General features: G+C 53.5%; 2 protein-coding genes across 2 annotated transcripts; one reads left to right on the forward strand and one right to left on the reverse strand.

Moving 5' to 3' along the window:
• The first annotated feature begins 266 nt into the window (after positions 1 to 266).
• On the forward strand, positions 267 to 8634 carry LOC122374159 (growth factor receptor-bound protein 2-like). The gene is made up of 5 exons (XM_043352746.1): positions 267 to 674; positions 1936 to 2033; positions 3000 to 3119; positions 6633 to 6798; positions 7464 to 8634. The coding sequence occupies exons 1-5, from the start codon at positions 597 to 599 to the stop codon at positions 7635 to 7637; spliced, it is 636 nt and encodes a 211-aa protein (XP_043208681.1). The 5' UTR covers positions 267 to 596; the 3' UTR covers positions 7638 to 8634.
• Positions 8635 to 15943: 7309 nt separating this feature from the next.
• On the reverse strand, positions 15944 to 18988 carry LOC122374164 (serine/threonine-protein kinase meng-po-like). The gene is made up of 3 exons (XM_043352762.1): positions 18044 to 18988; positions 17718 to 17881; positions 15944 to 17565 (listed from the first exon to the last, which is right to left on the reverse strand). Exons 1-3 carry the CDS (start codon positions 18128 to 18130, stop codon positions 16578 to 16580), a joined length of 1239 nt encoding a protein of 412 aa, XP_043208697.1. The 5' UTR covers positions 18131 to 18988; the 3' UTR covers positions 15944 to 16577.
• Positions 18989 to 20405: the final 1417 nt, after the last annotated feature.

Raw genomic sequence — 20405 nt, forward strand, 5'->3', positions numbered from 1 at the left:
AGATATAATTTGTAAAACATTTTTAATTAAGCCTTTTGTAATGTTGCCAATGTTGCAATAATGTTGGATGCACGTTCTTCTTCAACTTTTAACTAAATCTGGCCACTCTTAGTGAGAAGTATTCAAGTACTTTTCCAATTTTTCACTTAAGAGTTCACAAAATTTCCTACTTCTTTTACAACATAGCACTATTTGAATAAATTAAATAAATAATTTGGCAACTTATTTATATGTAACTTGCCTATCTATTCCTGTGTATAAGACCCAGACAACAAATAACTCTCAGAAGACTCTGTTCCAGATTGTCCAGCTCTACAGTGCAACAGTTCTCGACATTTATTGGGTCGGATCCGGTGTGTTGCTGTGAAGTTGTGCCCTGTTTGCTCCGTATTTTGAAATTATTGTTACAGAACACCCATAGCTATTCGAAGAAAAGTGTTGCAAAACCACGGTGAAGTGTTTTATTACTGTGCTGCCGTTGGACAGTTCTTAAAAGGGGCGTTGAAATACACTGTCAGCTGCGCAAGTTTCGCCTAATTTGTGCAAGGGCCTGGCCCCTTAGGAAAATATTGAAATAATCGTTGGCTATTGGGACGATGGAGGCCATTGCCAGGCACGATTTTGCAGCAACAGCTGAAGATGAGCTTAGCTTCAGAAAAGGAAATGTCTTAAAGGTGAGTTATATTGAGTGGGACTTTCAATAATTTGCATTCACATTGGGAAAGTTGTTTCTGTTCCGCAATATCAATGTCAGTGTTTGCCTCTCCCTTTTACTGCTTTACAAAGGGACCCTTAAAGGAAATAGTTCACTTTCACGAAATTATTTTTTTGCAATGGATTTGTGATTTTTTATGTTCAAAATGATCAGCAAAGAAAATAAAACCTTTTTACAACAAAAGATTATTTTCTATATTTTTGATATAGGAAGAACTTTTCAGTTTCTGTAAGGCACACGCGATCCAGTATGAAAAGAGCACGGGTCCCGAAAATTCTTCAGAAACTAGAAATTATCGCGGCCACCGGCATTTGGGCGATCTGCTCGTGCTTTTATTACTGGAGCGCCTCACTGGAGCGAATTTCTCTAGAGTTCTCGTAGATAATTTCTCTAGTTTCTGAAGAATTTTCGGGACCTATGCTCGTTTCATACTGGATGCGAATATATGCAAGGCACACATCCTCAACGCAAGACACATTTTTCGGGACGAGAAATAGAATATCTTTGCCTAGGGCGATCGTTGGGCTGTAAAAGCTCCTGATTTATGCTCGTCTCAGCCCAAGCTACGGAACTGCTATTCCAGTTCAAAACCCATGTTAAAAAGTGAACTATTTCCTTTAAACTACTGATAGATTAATTTAATATTAACTTGTATCATTCACTACTCTGGTGTTGCCATTGGGCAGCCATTCTCTATTTGTTGTTGGCAGATCGCTTTCACTAGGTACGGTCCTCCAGCCAGAGTGGCTGGTTAGCCTTAACTGCCTACATTACAGGGGTATACATCAATGCATGTCTATTATTGTGATGTTTGCAACCAACTACTTGATATCTGGAGTGCTGACCTACCCATCTTCTTAAATGAAAACTGTTTTTGTGCTTGTGAGGCATACCATTATATTCATCTTCAATAGCTGATTTTACAGTTGTGAATGCATCCACTTTTGTTGTTTGTGTCACACAGCACCAGCTCTCCTGATAAATGGGTTGTATATATGAATGGGATGAATAGATTTCACCAAATAAATAATATTAGTGAAAGCAGCTTAGGTTTTCATACCAATGCATTAAAACTGCAAAGATTAACTACTTCCTATTAGAACTGCTTCCCAATAGACAATCTTAATGAGTGTTTTGATTAATGATGTAATTAGTGTCCAACATGTAATATACCTATTGATTAAATGTCATTGATACCCTCTGCCTTGGTGTGGTTGCAGATATTGAACATGGAGGATGACATGAACTGGTACCGTGCGGAGCTGGAGAGTCGAGAGGGCCTCATCCCCAGCAACTACATCGAGATGAAGCCCCATGAGTCAGTATTCCTACACCACTGTCTTCTGCAGTTGGACATCATTGTGATTCAGCTGTTCTCTGCTGTAATGTGACCTATATCTGGTTTATCAGCTCATAAGTGAACCATTTTTCATATCTGTCTTGTATTGTTAGTTTCCTTGCTGCCTTTGACATCAGTAAAAACATTCATTATGCCTCACATTTTTGGAAGCTGCTTACGGATACATGATACTCCCTTTCACCTACACACTGGGGCATACTGGAAAATGTTTGTGATAAGTGGCAGCAGCTCAGGTGGAATGTTTGGATTTGTTACTTGCTGCTGGCTCTGCTGGCTGTTTCTGTTGGTGCTGCAGTTCTGTGCTTTGGATGCTGTTTGCCAGCTAACCCTCCTGTTTATGTTGGTGTTGTTTCTGTTGTTTGGCTACTGTTTGTCAGCTGACCCCTGTTTGTTTTTAGTGTCCTCCCCGTTGTTTCGTCTGCTGTTTTCCAGTGGATACTCCTATTTGTGATAGGTGATCTCCTGTCAGTATGCTTCTGACACAGCCTGTTCACTTCCAGCTGTTACTGACACTGTGTATATTTGAAAGTGGTCCTGACACCAAGTTAGTGTGTTTGACACAAAATTGTGTTTGTGTTTGTTTGCAGCTGGTAGTGACTCAGTACCTATGTGTTTGTGCTTCTGTTTTTAGTTGATACTGGCACTGTGTGCTTGGTAATGTGTTTGACATTCCAGTGTTGGTAGTGACACAGCTTGTATGTGTTTTCAGCTGCTACTGAGTCATGTGTGTTTTCAACTGGTAGTGACTGTATGTGCGTTTACAGCAGTTGTACTGGCTCAATATGTGTGTGTGTTTTCAGCTGATACTGACTCGGAATGTGTGTGTTTTCAGCTGATACTGACTCGGAATGTGTGTTTTCAGCTGATACTGACTCGGAATGTGTGTGTTTTCAGCTGATACTGACTCAGAATGTGTGTTTTCAGCTGGTACTACGGCAGGATCACACGCGCCGATGCCGAGAAGATGCTGATGAACAAGCACGAGGGCGCGTTTGTGGTGCGCGTCAGCGAGAGCTCCCCGGCCGACTTTTCGCTGAGCGTCAAGTGAGTGCCGCCGTCCGTCCCGCCTCACCGACACTGACTGCCCGAGGGAATTCACAGGGATCATGTAGCCAACAAATAGGTGCTAGCAAGGCCGTATATGGAGGTAGAATGGTTAGCCGTTTGTTTACATCGGTGACCTTGACAGATGACGTCAGCGGGTGTATACCAATCTTCGCCAATATTAATTTTCCGAGGATTTTATACTCTAAGACAGTTTGTTATCGACCTTTAGGCTCCCTTAGAGCCTGAAAAAAAGATAATTTACTGCACAGCAAAGTCTTGAAAATCGACAAAACCTTGACACCCCGTGACGGCATCTGTCTACTGAGCCCTCCCTATGTGGCAGCATATATCCGTAACCCCCTGGGTGCTAGCAGGGTGCTAGTATGTAAAGCAAAGTATTATCCAGCAGGTAAGAAGCGTTTTTGGCGACAAACGAACGCGAGCTTGGCGACAAACGAACGCGAACCATAGCCCTGAGCACTTGCAAAGAGAGACCACTGACTTAATTTTGAGGAACCGTGAGGCCAAAACTCATTGAGGCAGCCGCCAGCTGGTGTCAGCAGTGTACCAGTTTGTCGCACAACCGGCTCAGCCCCTCTGGAGGTGTGGAATCGCCACCTGCCCCCACCCTCGTAAAGTTACGACCCAGCCGTGTTGTTTGGAAATGCATCGTCTGATTTTGACACCTCTTGATATTGCACGTGGCACGTGCGCTAGACAGTGGTGGTCATCCACTGGGTTCGAGACATAGAAAGTAGTTTGAGCTTAGGAAGAAGGGATGTGCCTATGCTAGGTCCTAGCAATAGACTAGAAGTCTTTCGGCTCCAAGCAGTTGCTGTGACATCAGCCTCTGAAAAGTGCTACAGGCTAGGCTGCCCAATGCCCTTCCTAAGGCTTTTTCTGTGAAAGGACTAGGTACTTTGCGCTCGTTCATAATAATTGTTCAGGTATGAGACCGAGAATGACACATTGGAGGCTAAGAAAATAAGACAAAATCGTGTCTTTTGCTTTCTTGACCAAAAGTCAAAACTATTTTGCTTGTTGTCAAAACTACTGGTTCAAGCAGGAGTTTAAAAAACGGAAACAATAACACCATTCTTCTACATGGGATCAAAGTAGGCGAGATCAGCTCCTCGGTTCTATCCTCGTGTGCTCTCCAGATAACTCGGATCTAAGTGAATAAATTCAACTGAAAGTCCGTACCTAGTCCGCACTGTCAGCGCGCGGCTGAGCTGTGCTGTGTGGCGGCGGCGGAGCGCGGGCCGTTTCGCCGGTGTCGGACGCCGTCGGTGGTCCGGCCCGACTCGGGTGACGTCAGTATGACGTCACGGTGTGGCCGGCCCGGTGCGTCGCGTCATGGGCGGCTCCCGACTGGCTGGGCCGACTCCAAACGGCCCGGCCCGCTCCGTGGGAGGGGTGGGGGCGTCACCCCGTCCCTCCCCGGCGCATTCAGGTCACTCAGACACTGTATTAGTGGTACTCTGCTATCGTCAGAGACTTTAAGGGCCTTCGCTTCCTTGACGTTTGGTGTTAGACATACCTGCGTATCGTCTCCATATCTGCTTTGGGCTCCGGTAGGGCGTTGTCACCGGTCGTGCGGCGCGTGTCGCCGTGTTTAGCGGCGGTGTTCCCCGTGTGATAGCGCGGGCGCTGAGTGTCCGGGCGGTACCGGGAAGGTGGCTCCCCTACTGGGTGTCCGGGCGGTACCGGGGAGGTGGTGGCTCCCCCTACTGGGTGTCCGGGCGGTACCGGGGAGGTGGTTCCCCTACTGGGTGTCCGGGCGGCACCGGGGAGGTGGTGGCTCTTCCTACTGGGTGTCCGGGCGGCACCGGGGAGGTGGTGGCTCTTCCTACTGGGTGTCCGGGCGGTACCGGGGAGGTGGTTCCCCCTACTGGGTGTCCGGGCGGCACCGGGGAGGTGGTGGCTCCCCTACTGGGTGTCCGGGCGGTACCGGGGAGGTGGTTCCCCTACTGGGTGTCCGGGCGGCACCGGGGAGGTGGTGGCTCTTCCTACTGGGTGTCCGGGCGGTACCGGGGAGGTGGTGGCTCCCCTACTGGGTGTCCGGGCGGTACCGGGGAGGTGGTTCCCCTACTGGGTGTCCGGGCGGCACCGGGGAGGTGGTGGCTCTTCCTACTGGGTGTCCGGGCGGTACCGGGGAGGTGGTGGCTCCCCTACTGGGTGTCCGGGCGGTACCGGGGAGGTGGTTCCCCTACTGGGTGTCCAGGCGGCACCGGGGAGGTGGTGGCTCTTCCTACTGGGTGTCCGGGCGGCACCGGGGAGGTGGTGGCTCCCCTACTGGGTGTCCGGGCGGTACCGGGGAGGTGGTTCCCCTACTGGGTGTCCGGGTGGCACCGGGGAGGTGGTGGCTCTTCCTACTGGGTGTCCGGGCGGTACCGGGGAGGTGGTTCCCCCTACTGGGTGTCCGAGCGGTACCGGGGAGGTGGTGGCTCCCCCTACTGGGTGTCCGGGCGGTACCGGGGTGGTGGCTCTTCCTACTGGGTGTCCGAGCGGTACCGGGGAGGTGTTAGCTCCCCTACTGGGTGTCCGGGCGGTACTGGGGTGGTGGCTCCCCCTACTGGGTGTCCGGGCGGTACCGGGGAGGTGATCGGCTCCCTGCCCGGCTGTGCGGGTCGGCCCTCGATCAGCGCTGGTTCCTCGTCCAGTGTCCTGTCTGAGGGGCTGACGGGGGACGGATTCCCCAGCGCCCACAGCAGTTTCAGTCCGCTACAATCAGCTGCCGGTCCTATCTTATCAGCTGGCGTACTACTCTCCAAATACTACGCCATTGCTGCTGGGAGCAGCCGGCGATAGCGATATGGCTTATTTGCAGCGTCAAAAGTACCACACAAAGCTATGGATAATATATTCATCCACCCCGCATCAGCTTATTTCAGTGTGGAGTAGGCTCAACGTTAGTATAATGCAAAAGGTGGAGTATTATAGCCGTTAGTGTGTTACACTTTGCAAGTAGCTAAAAGCACGCTACAAACTCCTTTACGGTGTGGTTTCTGCACATGATAGGAGGTGGACGCAGCTTGTTATTGGCGATGTATTTTTATGAAGGTGACCACGGTGTGTCTGACAATGTTACTAATGCAGTAGAGCATAACCAGATTGGCAAAGGTCCTGTGATAAACTCCCGTGAATAGGAGAGGCGCTCTTACGATGTTGATAAGATTGCATGCTATCGATGGATTGATCGAGCGGAATCTTTTATTGCCCCGGTTTATAAGATTGAGCCCGGCGGGGGGCTTTCCTCCCCACTGATCCGTCCTTGCCCTCCCACTGACCCCTCACCTCACCTGTCCCACCGACCCCTCACCGGTCCCACCGACCCCTCACCTCACCTGTCCCACCGACCCCTCACCTCACCTGTCCCACTGACCCCTCACCTGTCCCACCTACCCCTCACCGGACCTGTCCCACCGACCCCTCACCGGACCTGTGTGGGACCCCTCACCCCACCTGTCCCACCGACTGACCCCCCCCCCCCCCCCCCGTTACCTCTAGGTGCGGGGACGGCGTGCAGCATTTCAAGGTGCTGAGGGACGCCAGCGGCAAGTTCTTCCTCTGGGTGGTCAAGTTCAGCTCACTGAACGAGCTGGTCGAATACCACCGCTCTGCCAGCGTCAGTCGCTCTCAGGACATCAAACTCAGGGACATGGTCTCACAGGAGGTCAGTGGGAGTTCTTTAACTCAGGGACATGGTCTCACAGGAGGTCAGTGCGGGGTTCTGAGGGACATGGTCTCATAGGAGGTCAGTGGGGTTTCTCAGGGACATGTTTTCACAGGTCAGTGGGGTTCTCAGGGACATGGTCTCACAGGGGGTCAATGAGGGTTCTTACTAGGGACATGGTCTCACGTATCAGTAGTGGCAGTATTCACAGCCCATTTCAAGTGTTTTGTCGGTACCCAGAATGGAAAACCGTGAGTCCCAACTCCTAGTGCCCCTCTCGGTATTGTGTACCCCTCGGCCGTCCCCGCTACTGAGTAGTGAACCTATTGGTCTCAATATAAATTTTCTACCTGCTTGGATAAAAGTAAGACCCTCGCCCTCGCGCTCACTCGAGCGGGGCTGGTTATACTCGGTCCGATTACACAGCGGGGTGGCTGGGGCGGCGGGGGATATTCACAGAACCCTGACAACTGGTCACTGGAACCCTTAGGTATCTCAGTACTATGTGCGCTGGTATAAGACAGAGCCTTTCCCAGTCCCTCCGCGGACACCGGTGTCCCGCGGCCGACCTGCCAGTATCAGACGGAGCCCCCCCCCCCCCCGGCGGACTGGGAGCGCCGCGGGACCGTCCCGCCTGACTGAGCCCGCGTCTCGGTCCGTTGCAGTACCATGTGCAGGCGCTGTACGACTTCAAGCCACAGGAACAGGGCGAGCTGGAGTTTCAGCGGGGCGACATCATCACGGTGACGGACCGCTCCGACCAGCACTGGTGGAACGGCGAGATCGGAGACCGCAAGGGCCTCTTCCCCAACACCTACGTCACCGCCTACCACACGTAGAGCGGCTGGAGGACCGACCGGGCCGGACCGGACCGCGGGAGGCGCCGCCCGGACGGAGGGAGGCACACCGGCGATAGAGCGCACAGCCAGCCATCTGAGGGAGAGGGAGGTACAGACATCACTGACACAAACCGACACACACACACGGACCCCGGCGTCCGGCCAAAGATAATATTAAAACACAAACGCAACACTGAACAGACTACATGTAACAAGCAGCCGAATACAGACAGAACCGGACGCGCACGGCCGTGCCCCCGGACACAGACAGACAGAGACGCGCCGACCCGGCCGGTGAGGTGGCCGGGTGTTACCGGTGCTGACGGGCGGCGCTGCGGCGGCTGGCCGTCCCCCTGCTGGCTGGGAGCTGGCCGGCGGACAGTGGTACAGCGGCGGACCGATGGACAGAGTGCGGCGAACGGACGGCGCAGGACCGGCCGGCCGCCCGGTGTAGTCATGATGTGTCGCGCGGCCCTCTCGCCTGTCCCAATGTGGAGAGAGGGAACGAGAAAGAGTGTGTGAGAGAGAGAGAGACGGCCGCGACCCCGGACCGCCGTGCGATATTTTTAGACGGAGCGTCTCAGAGGGCGCCGCTGGACCGTCGCGCCCGGCCACTAAATAGACAACGAATTGTACGTGTCGCCGGCGGCGCGGCGGCGGCTGCGGGCCGGGACGGGCCATCCCGCGCAGCGCTAGTTAAGTTGCTGGTTTCTAACAGTTTATTCGTTGTATTGTTTACCAGGCGTCCGCTGATCACCGCTATGTATGCCCTCGGGGCGCTGCGACCGCCCGCCAAACCCGTGAAATGGTGCTTTCTGCTTGATTCCTGTGCTAGCGGCGTCCCGTGGTGGACGGCGCCGCGCCTGCCATCTGCCGGCCGGCTGCAGAACTAGTGGTTCGGCCGGCGGCCGTGTGGAGGACGTTTTGTACATAGCGCAGCCCTCGGCCCCGGCCATGCACTTCGCAGATGACTTTTTCAATAAACGGATGACGAGAGGACCAGGGTTTAATGTGCTGTAGTGTATATGACTGGGTTGATGATGTTCTCCAGCTGGGATGATGGGTTCGCGCTCGCCGTCTATAAGCTCTACACGTCTAGCCGACTTGAAGTTATGTGTTGGGGTGGGTACGTGCCAACAACGGTGTGCTGAGTAATCTGTTATCATATTTAACCTTCAGGCTACGGACAAATAACACCTGTCATCACACATAACTCTTCAGTAGTGTCTGCGCCGGGCCGCCGCGGGCGGACCGACCGCGCTGACATCTGGCGGGGACTGCCGGAGTTGAGTGGGGAACGTAAACAGAGCTTCTGCGACTGACAGAGCCTGCCACCCGTCTGCAGTGAGACGTCCCGGGCAGCCTCAGATCAGCGGCCCGGCGCGGCGACTACCGTGAAAAGAACTCAGCCCCGGGACGGAGTTAGCGCGCAGCTCCCTGCCGGCGTCTGAATCCCGTCTCTGTCTGGTGAAGGGCCGTTTGGCACGGGTCTCGGCTTTGATCGTCACCTGGTGCAACTGCTGTGAAGGAAGTCTGGAGCAGATTATCCGAGACTCCATTGCATGACTGATGTCCCTGGGATGACACCTGCGCGGGTCACACGCACCCGAAACCTCAGCTCGGGGCTGACCTCGGTCTGTGGGACGTGCCCCCCCCCCCCCCCTCCCCGCTGACCCTGACCCTAATGTTCCCGCCCGGTGGCTGTTGGCACCTCTCGGATTCGGGATATCTGGCGTAACAGGTGACCACTACATACCACGGCCTTATCTCGGGCGTCAGACGGGACAGTGTTGAACGGACAGCTAGGGAAGAGTCTGGGACGAGAAAAATATCGGCCTATGGAACTGTTAGTCATCTATTCGTAACCGGGTGACTGTATTTCCTCCTCAGTGGTGACAGCCATCCCGCACCTGTCGACCTGCCATTCCCTTTGTTAGATGACCCCCTGTCACACAGAATGTCAGCAGAAGCAGGCACTCCCCCCCCCCCCGTGAAGTGGTGCTCCGTCCTCCGTCAGCTGCTCCGTCCCGCCTGTCTAGTGGTGCTCCCCCGTCTGGTGTTCCGTCCCCCTAACGGTGCTCCAGTGCGGTGTTCGGTCCCCCTAGCGGTGCTCGGCGTGCCGCCCGTCTGGCGGCGGGCCACGCCCCGCCGGCAGCCGACAGCCGCCGGGCGCCGGGCGGGCCTGCGGAGCCCGGCGTTCGGCGGCCCCTGCCAACGAAAACACGCCGACGTGCACCACTTCCGTCGACCCGGTTTTCCTCCAGCCACCCCGGCCCGACCTATAACCGATCTTCGCACCGAGGTGTGAAACGGTGCTGAAACAGGTGACCGGGGAATGATTTGGGGTACGTCCAGGGCATATTTTAACATACTGACTGCGTCCCATTTTGGGACGCAGCCCCCTGCCTTTGGGACGTAGCCCTCGCGAAATTTGGACCACTGCGTCCCACACTGAAATGCCACGGTTTCAGCCGAAAAGTGCGAGCAAAAATAAGTAACATGCCTCGGTCTTTTACTGTGTAAAAGATGTTGGCTTTCCGATTGCTTTGTACCCTGATTTACTATGTACCTAAGCACATACATGCCCTCTCCAGTCCTTGTGCCCTGCCCTACCCTTGGTCATACACCTTATTATGTTCTTCCCTACTATACCCCTAAGATATGTGCCCTGCCCAGTGCCCTGTCCTTAGGTCTTGTACCTTGCCCTGCCCTTTCTTCAGGCCCTGTGCCCTGCTCTGCATTCAGGCCCTGTGCCCCGCTCTGCCCTGCCCTCAAACACGATACTTTATATATTCTGCCTGGAAATTTGATGCGCTGCCTTCCCGTCTTTTGGCCCCGTGCCCTGCCCTACCCTAGTTTGGGGCCCCTGCCCTTCTCTGCCCTCAAGCCTTGTGACACGTCCTGCCATCAGACCCCGTGCCGCTGCCTTGTCTTCAGGTACTGTGCCCTGCCATGCCATCAGGCCTTGTGCCTTCCCATGTCCTCATGCCCCGGCCCCGCGCCCATCCTCGAGCCTAATGCCTTGCCCTGCCTCAGGCCCTGTCCTGTCATGTTCTGCTTCCAGGCCTCATGTGCATTGCCCTGCCCTTAGACCCTGTGCCCTATTCTGCCATTAAGCCTTATGCGTTGTATCGCCCTCAGGCCCGTGCCCTGCCTCGCCCTAAGTTGCTGTGCTCTGCCCTGTCGTCAGGCCTTGTGCCGTCCCATGCCATGAGACCCTGTCTCCTACTCTGCCCTCAAGCCCTGTATTCTGCATTGCCCTAAGGTCTCGTGTCCCATGCCCGCTCTCAGGCGCTGTGCCCTGCCCTGTCATCAGGCCCTGTGGTGTCTCCCGCCCTCAGGTCCCGTGCCGTTTCCCGTCCTCATGCCCCGTGCCCTTACATGTCCTCAGAACCCGTGCTTTGTTCTGCCTTCATGCCCTGAGCCTTGCACTGCCCTCAGGCCCCATACCCTGGCCCTGTTTCACCGGTGATAGCAGCACGTTGCTATTACACGTGTCAAATTGGGTTTCCATGGAGACATCAACAGGCCCATTGCTCAAACACTACCACAAGTATGACGTCAGCTCGCGGAATTTGATAGCAGCGTCCGTGAAACACCGCCCACGTCTTGTCATACCTTCGGGGCCCGAAGGTATGACAAGACGTGGGCGGTGTTTCGGGCCTTGTGCCATACCTGTGTCTTATGTCTTGCTCTACCTTTAGGTACTATTTCTTGCCCTGCTCTGAGATCCTGCGTGTTGCCCTGCCACCAGGTGTGTTGATCATCAGGTGTTCTAAGGCCCTGTGTCTTACACTGCTCTCCGGCCTTGTGTAATGATAGCCTCAGACCCGCGCCTTGCCTTGCCCTCGGACCCTGCATCCTACCCAGCCCTCAAGTATCCGTCTTATCTTAGCTTCATGGCCTGTGCCTGCCCTGTCCTTAGGGCTCAGACTCTGTGTCCTGCCCTTCCCCGAGGTCCTGTTTAGAGATGTCAAGGTCGAGCCCGCAGGCCCGGAGCCTGGCCCAAAATCCGGCCCTACAGGGCTTTTGCATGCACAGTGGATTGTATCATTGTTTTGAGGTACCTCATCGAAACGCATCGACTGATATGCGACATGATCTATCTTGGTCACGAAATGACCTTAACCCTCGCCCCGTTGGGGGGGGCCATTTTGGCCCCTCCTGTGGTTTTTCCTGAATAGCAAGAAAACGGCGGCGCGCAGCGCCGCCAAATTTTCAGTACCTTCCCGGGCATCAATTTGACACCTTCACACCAAATTTCAAGTCTTAGGTCACCTTAGGTCAGGAGTTATTGAGGTCAAACTGAGGTCATGTTCGAGCAAAAATGAGCAAAAAACATGCAATCTTGAAACGCTCACCAAATCTACAGTTATCAAGCAATTTCAAAGTTCTTTATATGATCTAGGAGACAAAAAACGGCGCTACAAAACTGCTATCTCGGATTTTCAAAATTTTTGGTTTTTGACCAAAAAAAAAATCAAAAAATTGATTTTTTTAGAAAAACTTTGAAAAAATCCAAAAAATTTCCGAATTTCGAAAAAAAACGGAATATAGGTGATAGTCCCAGCGCTCTTCTATATACATACCAAATTTCAGATCGATATCTCGTTTTTTGGCCAAGTTATAGCGAAAAAACTGTTCAAAAATGATGACGTGAAATTTTTGAACTCAATTTTTAGCAATTCTAGACCACGTACGGCAAAACAAAGACCACCATTGAACTCCCCGTGACGAGCTGCATCGATTCGATACCCATTTTATGCAAAAATATTAACTTTGAAATTTGACCTAATTTGACCTGACCTTGACCTGACCTTGACCTGACCTTGACCAAAACGTGATCTAAGCTGGCCCCAAAGGCTGCCTGACCCATATAATCGCATTTGTCATGTAAAATGGACCATAAAACATGTATCACACGACACTTTCATATTGTGACCCCCCCGTGACCTGACCTCTGTGACCTGACCTGGTATCAGTGACTTTAAATAGCAAAATGTGTTTGAAGAACATTTCCCCATCGATGATTTTCAAAGAAATGCATTTTACTCGATTTTACAACGCATTTCTTGAAGTGCCTGTAAACGGTGAAAATTGGACCTTTGACCTGACCTGTGACGTCATCGGTTTGACCTAGGTCAATAAAATTGGGTCACAAGGTAGTTCCCCGTTGGGGCTATCCAACGCCGTTTACCGCTTGTCGCTATGTTGCGTGGTTCTCGAGATCTTAGGGGGGGGGCCAAAATGCCCCCCCCCCCCAACCGGGCGCGTTGCTCGGCAGAGCCCAACGGGGCGCGGGTTAATGTGAGGTCAAGTTCTGACCTTGACATTTCGAGGTAAAAATGAGAGAAGAACGATCGTGCAAATGAAAATTTTCTACCTTTTTTTAGTTCAAAAGCTTTTCATGAAACCTATATTGACAAAAATTGTAATTTTACCCGTTTTTGGCTATGGAGCCTTAACCGTTGATCTGAACTCAATTCTGACGAAATATTGACGAAAGAGCTGTTCAAGATATATCGATTGCTTTTCTCCTATCGATTGCGCACTCCTAGCTATAATAGTTTTTGAGACACCGGCACGTTTTCCGAAAAAAAAATATCGCATCATTGCGAAGTTTGACATTTGATGGCATACGGTCAGATCAGGGCCGTCATGGCCGTCTGGCCATAGGAGGATATAGAGGGGGCCACGGGGCCATGCTCCCCCCCCCCCCAAAGCGCCCGGAAATGGCACAAAATCGACACATTTCTGGGCATAATAATTAAACAAAGGAACTTCCATTGGGAAAAGTTTGGGTTATATTACATGATAGGCAGTAAGGAAGCGAAATCCGAAGCATCCAAAGCATCCGTTCATCCAAAGCATTAATCTATGATGGATTTTTTATGTAGCTTTAAAATCCGATGATTTCTTGTCACAACTTAGGTGGGTACTGTTTGACCTTACGTCATCTAATTTTTTCAAACACATAGTATCTTCAATGCAAATTGGCAATGTTTCACACGTCAACCTCTATTTTTAATCGATTGATAAGGGTGAAAAACGCATGAAGAGACGTATGTATCACATTTTAATCATGTGCATATTCATTTTTATTCTCTAAGCATAGGTACAATTTGGTGCGTCAAGGGAGGTCAAACACGCCCAACGCCGTTCAGGAAAACGAGTGACTAACAATGTAAATGTCATTAAATCGCCGGTCCACCCTTTGAATGCGGATAAAGAACGCACTACGACTGGGCGAATTTCGAGACTGGCCAAAAGCAATCACAGCCCGCTCCCAATATCCCGCTTGCAGTGCCCCTCCACCAGCACAGTACACAATGTATCTGTATGTACATTATCTCACTTGCATTATATACTATTTCAATTCAATTCAATTCAATTCAATTCATGTATTTAGCAACTTTCCACTTTACAGTGGCTGTTTAAAAGTTACACGTCTTGTGAATAAAAAGGTGGGACATAAAACGAGATAATATAAAAGATGACATGAAAAAAAAACACACACACAACATCACCACCACTAGGGTCAGAGGTCAATCGGCCAACCAGACACATCCGTATCATCGCCTCACATCATATCATCGTCTAGAAGAAAATCTTTAAGACGGCGCTTGAACTGATAGATATGCTGGGCATTACGTACATCGGGTGGGAGGTGGTTGTACAAATCAGCTGCTCTAAAACTAAATCGGCGGACTCCTGAGGTGCTTACAGCATGTGAGCGCCTTAGCTGGTGAGATTGTCTCGTATCATAGCCATGGTCAGCAGTAGTCAGCATCGCGGCTATATCACCTGGCTGACCCGTGAACATGACTCTCTTCAGCAGGCAGAGAGTGTGATAGCAGACCAGTTGATCAGCCCTAAGCCAACAAAGGTCCTTTACGACATCAGATATGTGATCGTACTTCCTCCTTCCGCTCACAATCCGCGCACAAAAATTGATCAACTTTTGCACTCGGTGGAGCTGCGTTACACCGCAAGTGCCATACAGTGCGATGCAATATCTGATAGAGGAGAGCACAAGTGCACTGACGATACGAACCAACGTCTCTTTGGGAAGTACATGTTTGGCATGAGACAGGGCGATCAGTATACCTGTTGACCTCGCTACAAGCTGATCGACGTGCGGTTCGAAGGTAAGGTGTCTATCCATCACCACGCCAAGGTTCTTTACTGTGGGACTCTCAGTAATGACAGCTGAGCCGAACTTAATGCTAACAGGAGGCACATGACGCAGCATAGCCTTCGTACCGAATACAATCAGTTGTGTTTTAGCTGTGTTTACTTTCATGGAGTGGCTAGTGAACCAATCAAGCACGACCGATAAGGTGTTCTCCATGGTTGTCACAAGTTGCTGTAGCTTGTTTTTCTTTCCGGTCACTAAAATTTGCGTGTCATCGGCATATTGTACTACCATAGCGTCCCCTGAATACAACGCCAGATCGTTCGAAAAAAATTGAAAACAAGAGTGGCCCCAGAGCAGTGCCCTGGAAAACGCCCATTTCATTGGGGAGGCTGCGAGAGCGAACAGTGTGTCCGGAAGGATGCTTAATCTGAACCTGTTGTGTATGTTTACTAAGATAGCTTTCAAACCATGTGGTGTCTACGTTATACATTTTGAGTTTGGATAAGAGCAGCTGATGATCAACAACATCGAAACATTTGGACAAATCGATCAGAACTAACAATGCGATATCACCGGCGTCCATGGCCATGAGGATCTTATCTATGATGACGGTGAGCGCGGTCTCAGTGGAAAAATGCATTCGATAGCCATGCTGTGCATGTGAGAATAAATCGTGTTGGCTAAAATATGAACTAAGTTGAGAGTGGACAATTCTTTCAACTATCTTTGCAATTGCAGGCACCACAGAGATGGGTCTAAATTTGGAAGGATCGTTCAAATCACCGGTCTTTGGTAGAGCCGTGACCAGAGCGTGTTTCCAGGCGTTAGGCACTGTCCCACTCATGAGGCTACTATTTCGCTTGCAATGTGCCCTTTCCGATCAAAGCGTGTGCCCTATGCCACCTTTGGGACGCAGTGAAAAATCCTTAAAATATGCCCTGGGTACGTCAGACGGCCGACGACCGGTTGGGACGTTTTGATAGAACGTTATGAGGCCGGTAGAGAATAGCACAATTTTCCATACCCTATGCGAACAAATGAGCACATCCTATTAGGTAAACAACAAGTTACAATAGACTGATAGATAAGCACCCCATATATAGGCCTGGGGACCGACCGCCGTTTCCATCTAGACAGAACACTTCTCCGTAATGGACACACATAGCACTAACAATGAATATCATTTATTTCGGTATATCAAATGTCACACCGTTCACTTATGACATGTGTGAGGATCAATCCGATTGGTCTGGCACAAAAATAATGCGAGGAAGACATGCACGCGGTAAATAGGTGATGCTCGTTACATGGAACATGAACCGCAGACGGCGGCCCAGGTCCAAAGCCACCGATTGTGTCCAGGCACACCAAGAGGCAGTCGCTTCATCTCAGCTTCTGGCGGCTGGCAGTTGCAGTCATACGAAGCAATCATGCAGCGAACAGTCACAACAGAGCAACGATAGCGGCATCGACATGCGCTCACACTGCACAGACACGGGATATTTAGCCTCACCGTGATACAAACGTTTTAGGAGTTTCGCCACGGCGAGACTTGGTAAATAATCTACAATCATCTGCCAGTGCACAGCATTGGTCAACACGTACTTGTTGTTGTAAAAGTACGCTATTTAATTTTGATCGTTTATCTATCATTTTGATCGTATGTCTACCATTTTGATCGAGTACCATTTTGATCGTGACCTTTTTGATCGTATACCACTTGGATAGCGCACGAGTCTGGCCGAGTCCAGTCGTTGGAGTCGGAGCTCTCTACCACGCCAGTTCACCCGACAGTTCAGGGTCTACTCGGCGTCCTCCTCGGCCAGCGAGCCGGCCGGACTGTGCCGCGGACAGGAGGCCGCCGACGCCGCCGAGCTCTGGCTCCCGCCGCCGCGGCCCTCCGTCAGCTCCGGCTCACCCTCCTCGAGGGCGGGCCCGCGCGCCGTCAGCGCCACCCAGTCCCGCAGCCGCTGCCGCTTGGCGTCGTGATCGACGACCGTCTCCAGTCCGAGGGCGCGCAGCGGCGCCAGCACGGCGTTCTTCTGCTGCTGACACGAGTGCACCGACCACGTCGAGTAGCAGACCGAGGTGGCGTCGCCGGCGTCCACGCCGTCACCGGCGGCGGCCGAGGCCGAGCGGGCCGTCCAGCGGTGGCCCAGGTGGCGGCCGATCTCGGTGACGGCGCAGCGGCGGCGCGCGCGCGGCTCGAACAGCCGCCGCAGCAGGCCCTGCAGCCGGAGCGAGAACTCGCCGAACCGGTGCGGAGCGCGCAGCGCCCGGTAGCCGCGCCACTGGCAGAAGGCCGCGTACCGGGCGTCGGTCTTGTCGGCGCGCTGCCAGGGCAGGGCACCGGTCAGACACACCACTAGCACCACGGCCAGCTGCCAGGTGTCGTGCGCGGCCGCCACCGTGTACAGCTCGCCGCGCGGCTGGCTGACCACCTCGGGCGGCGCGTACGGCGCCCACTCGTCGCCGCGCCGGGCGCGCCAGCCCACCGGCCGCGTCTGGTCAAAGTCGGCCAGCTTGACGCGCGACAGGTCGCTCTTGAAGACCAGGATGTTGTCGAGCCGCACGTTGCGGTGCACCAGGCTCTTGCTGTGCATGAAGTCGAGCGCAGCGACCAGCTGAGGCGCCAGCAGCTTGGTGTTGCGCTCGCCGATGCCGCCGTTGGAGACGTAGCAGGCCAGGTCGCCGAACTGAGCGTACTCCTCGGCGAACACGAACATGTCGGACGTACTGAACGCCACGTCGTACGTGGTCACGATGCTCCGGTGGGGACTCAGGAAGTAACTGCCGGCCGGGTGGGAGGTACGGGTCAGCACACGCGTCACACACGAAGCGATCATCCGTTCAATCACCCTTTATAAGACAGAGTGGACCATGGCTTCCGTCTTGAGCGTAGTTCAGTACCGGGGGGATACACTGGAAGCGGCCGAGCTCACCTGTAGTGGAACTCGCGCAGAAAGTCGGCCCGGCTGGTGGCCACCTTGTGAAGCGCCTTGAGGATGACCTCGTGTCGGCTGGCGCGGTGTTCAGCCAGCAAAATACGGCCGGACCACACCTCGCAGAGAGTCTGCAGCACCTCATACTGCTCCTCCAGCTTCACCTGACATGGAGGAAGCCAGAGTCTGAACGCGTCTCTATTTCACCAGTCACAGTCACACAGACATTCAGCGTCTGTAGCAAATCAAACCGCTCATTTAGCAACCTGTCAGCATTTGCAGTCGTTTATCGTGCAATGGGATATCCGGCATTGCGGCTGACTTACCTCCTCCAGCTTCAGGTTCCTGATCTGGTGAATGCTTCCCTTCCTTTCACTGGAGCTGTGGCCGGATTTTCTGGGCCGGTCGCTCATGCTCAGTCACTGGAAAGTACCCCGCTCGAGTTCGACCGAAGCTGTCACTGAGACGCTCACTTCACTTTGCTCCGTCAGCATGAGCGCTGTGAGACATCACTGACAAACGAAATCACTTTAGACACTTTTTTCTACCACTTCAGTGGTAACACGGTACCTATCACCTGAACTAACTCAGCACTCGCACACCTTGTGGCGCGGTTCTATCATGCATAAAGTAATTATCACGAATAATTTCCGCGAGTCACTACAGGTGACAAATCCTGCTCTCTGGGTCACTGTATCTGGTGTGACTCCGTTCACCGCCTCACTGCAGCTGGGCCAGCTCGTTTCTCGGATCGCCCTCACACTGCCCGCCCTCCGCCTACCTCGTCACCCGCTGCCAGACTGCGCCGCTGACAGCGCCGTCGGCCGGCCCGTGGCAGGGTAGGTGCGCCGCGCACAGACAGTGTTTGGCACCGGCGGCACCCGCCGTCGGCAGCTCACGCAGCGCTCAGCAGCCGCTCAGCCGCTCTTCGAACCAGCGTCGGCAGCTCTCCATGGTATACAGAAGCTCACTACACCGCCGACGATACCGCCTTTCCGCTTAGCTGTCCGTCTATTGTTGTCCGTCTAAGTATTCTTCTCTACTTACGTCTTCCCGCCTGTTCGTCTTTATGACTCTGCCTCAGTCTCAGTCTCCGTTCCGTCTGCGCGTCTCCGTCTCCGATCTTTGTTCCGGTGTCTCTGCCACTGTCAGCAGCACGGGCCGGGCTCTGCCACCGACTGTCGTGACCACCGCGCCGGCCGATCTGCGCTATTTAAGTACCACACTTGTGCCACAGCACCTGCGACTCGGCCGACGGTGCCGGCCCGACTGAGCGCGCGCCGAGACCGTCCCGCTCTACCGCGGGCCCGGAATGGGCCGCAGTCTCCAGAGCAGCCGTCCTGGCAGCCCGGTGTTTACCCCGGCCCGGCACAGGCAGTGGTTCCTACACGAGACACTTTAGCTTCGACAGAAGTCCCAAACGTCTCCATTAAACCTCTCATTAGCAGCGTTTGTAGTTAGCGTTTCCTGCAGCGTCCCAGCAGTGAGCCCGTCTCCGAGTCCCAGCTGTCCCAGCTCATAGTGCTGTCCCAGCTCATTGGACTGTCCCAGATCATAAGACTGCCCCAGCGCGGACGGCCGGTAGCTGACGGCACCTGGCCTCCGCCCAGCACGTCTGGCAGACTGCCGGCACGCGAGGTGGGATCTCTATCGGCAGTGACGGCGTCACAACAACGGAGAGCTGTCAGCGGGCACCGCGACACCGCCAGGCTGACATCCGATGTCACTGTCAGAAGTGGAGATTGTCATAATCTCAGGGGGTGCTTTTTCAGCACCTTGTAAGTGGCAGCGTCAAATTCTTGCAAAGTAAAACTCGCGATTTCACGAAGTCCTGTTTTGGCCTCTGCTCGAGGTAATCCGTCCTCCACTCGAGCTCCCGCGCGCCATCCGAGCACAGCTGTATAAGGTGTATTCTAGGCGTAAAACGAATCCCGGTCTGCCCGGTCGGGCGCCGCCGTGAGACGGCTGCCCGAGCTGCGCCGGCCGGCGATTGGTGCGCCCCCGCCGGCAGGCAGGCGCGCTCACTACCGGTATCGCCCCTTCACATAGATGGCGCGACACCACAAGTTCGTCATGTGCTTTCTGCCTCGTTCCGCGGTTGTGCTGCCCAGCAAACATGCCCACATGGTTCCCATATGGGGCCCACATGGGCCCCCCACCTCTTCCATATGGGTCCCACATGGGAATGGCAGTGGGTGACACGTGGGACCCATATGGGCCAGCCCACGTAGGCCCCATATGGGACCCACGCGGCGCCCACATGGGACCCATATGGGTAGCCCATCTGTAGCCCATGTCCCACGTCGGCCCATCTGGCCCATGTTCATCCCATATGGGACCCACATGGGATGCCCATCTCCAGCCCACATGCGTTTTGCCCACCTGGCCCATTTTTATCCCATATGGGGCCCATGTGGGTAGCCCATCTGTAGCCCATGTCCCACGTGGGCCCATCTGGCCCATGTTCACCCCATATGGGACCCATGTGGGCATGTTTGCTGGGTGTTTAAGCCCCGTGATTCCGTGACGTTACGTGCTTTCTGTGATAATTTCCACCGTGCCTCCCGTGTGACGATTCGCTCTCCCCCTCCTCCTGAATGGTACGATGGCTCGTTCCGCGGTCTCCGTGACGTGCAGTGCTCCGTTACCGGTAACCCCCTGACGGCACGTTCCCGCTGCCGACAGTCG

Source organism: Amphibalanus amphitrite, unplaced genomic scaffold, assembly GCF_019059575.1.
Source record: "Amphibalanus amphitrite isolate SeventyFive unplaced genomic scaffold, NRLGWU_Aamphi_draft 001614F_arrow, whole genome shotgun sequence".
Taxonomy (NCBI): domain Eukaryota; kingdom Metazoa; phylum Arthropoda; class Thecostraca; order Balanomorpha; family Balanidae; genus Amphibalanus; species Amphibalanus amphitrite.

Excerpts from the sequence above, each read along its gene's own strand:
- LOC122374159 (XM_043352746.1), top strand. The coding sequence starts at position 597 with ATGGAGGCCATTGCCAGGCACGATTTTGCAGCAACAGCTGAAGATGAG. Across the intron at positions 675-1,935 it reads GAAAAGGAAATGTCTTAAAG|ATATTGAACATGGAGGATGA; the intron begins GTGAGTTATATT and ends GTGTGGTTGCAG. Across the intron at positions 2,034-2,999 it reads ATCGAGATGAAGCCCCATGA|CTGGTACTACGGCAGGATCA; the intron begins GTCAGTATTCCT and ends GTGTGTTTTCAG.
- LOC122374164 (XM_043352762.1), bottom strand. The coding sequence starts at position 18,130 with ATGAGCGACCGGCCCAGAAAATCCGGCCACAGCTCCAGTGAAAGGAAG. Across the intron at positions 17,882-18,043 it reads GGAACCTGAAGCTGGAGGAG|GTGAAGCTGGAGGAGCAGTA; the intron begins GTAAGTCAGCCG and ends CCTCCATGTCAG. Across the intron at positions 17,566-17,717 it reads CTGCGCGAGTTCCACTACAG|TTACTTCCTGAGTCCCCACC; the intron begins GTGAGCTCGGCC and ends CCCGGCCGGCAG.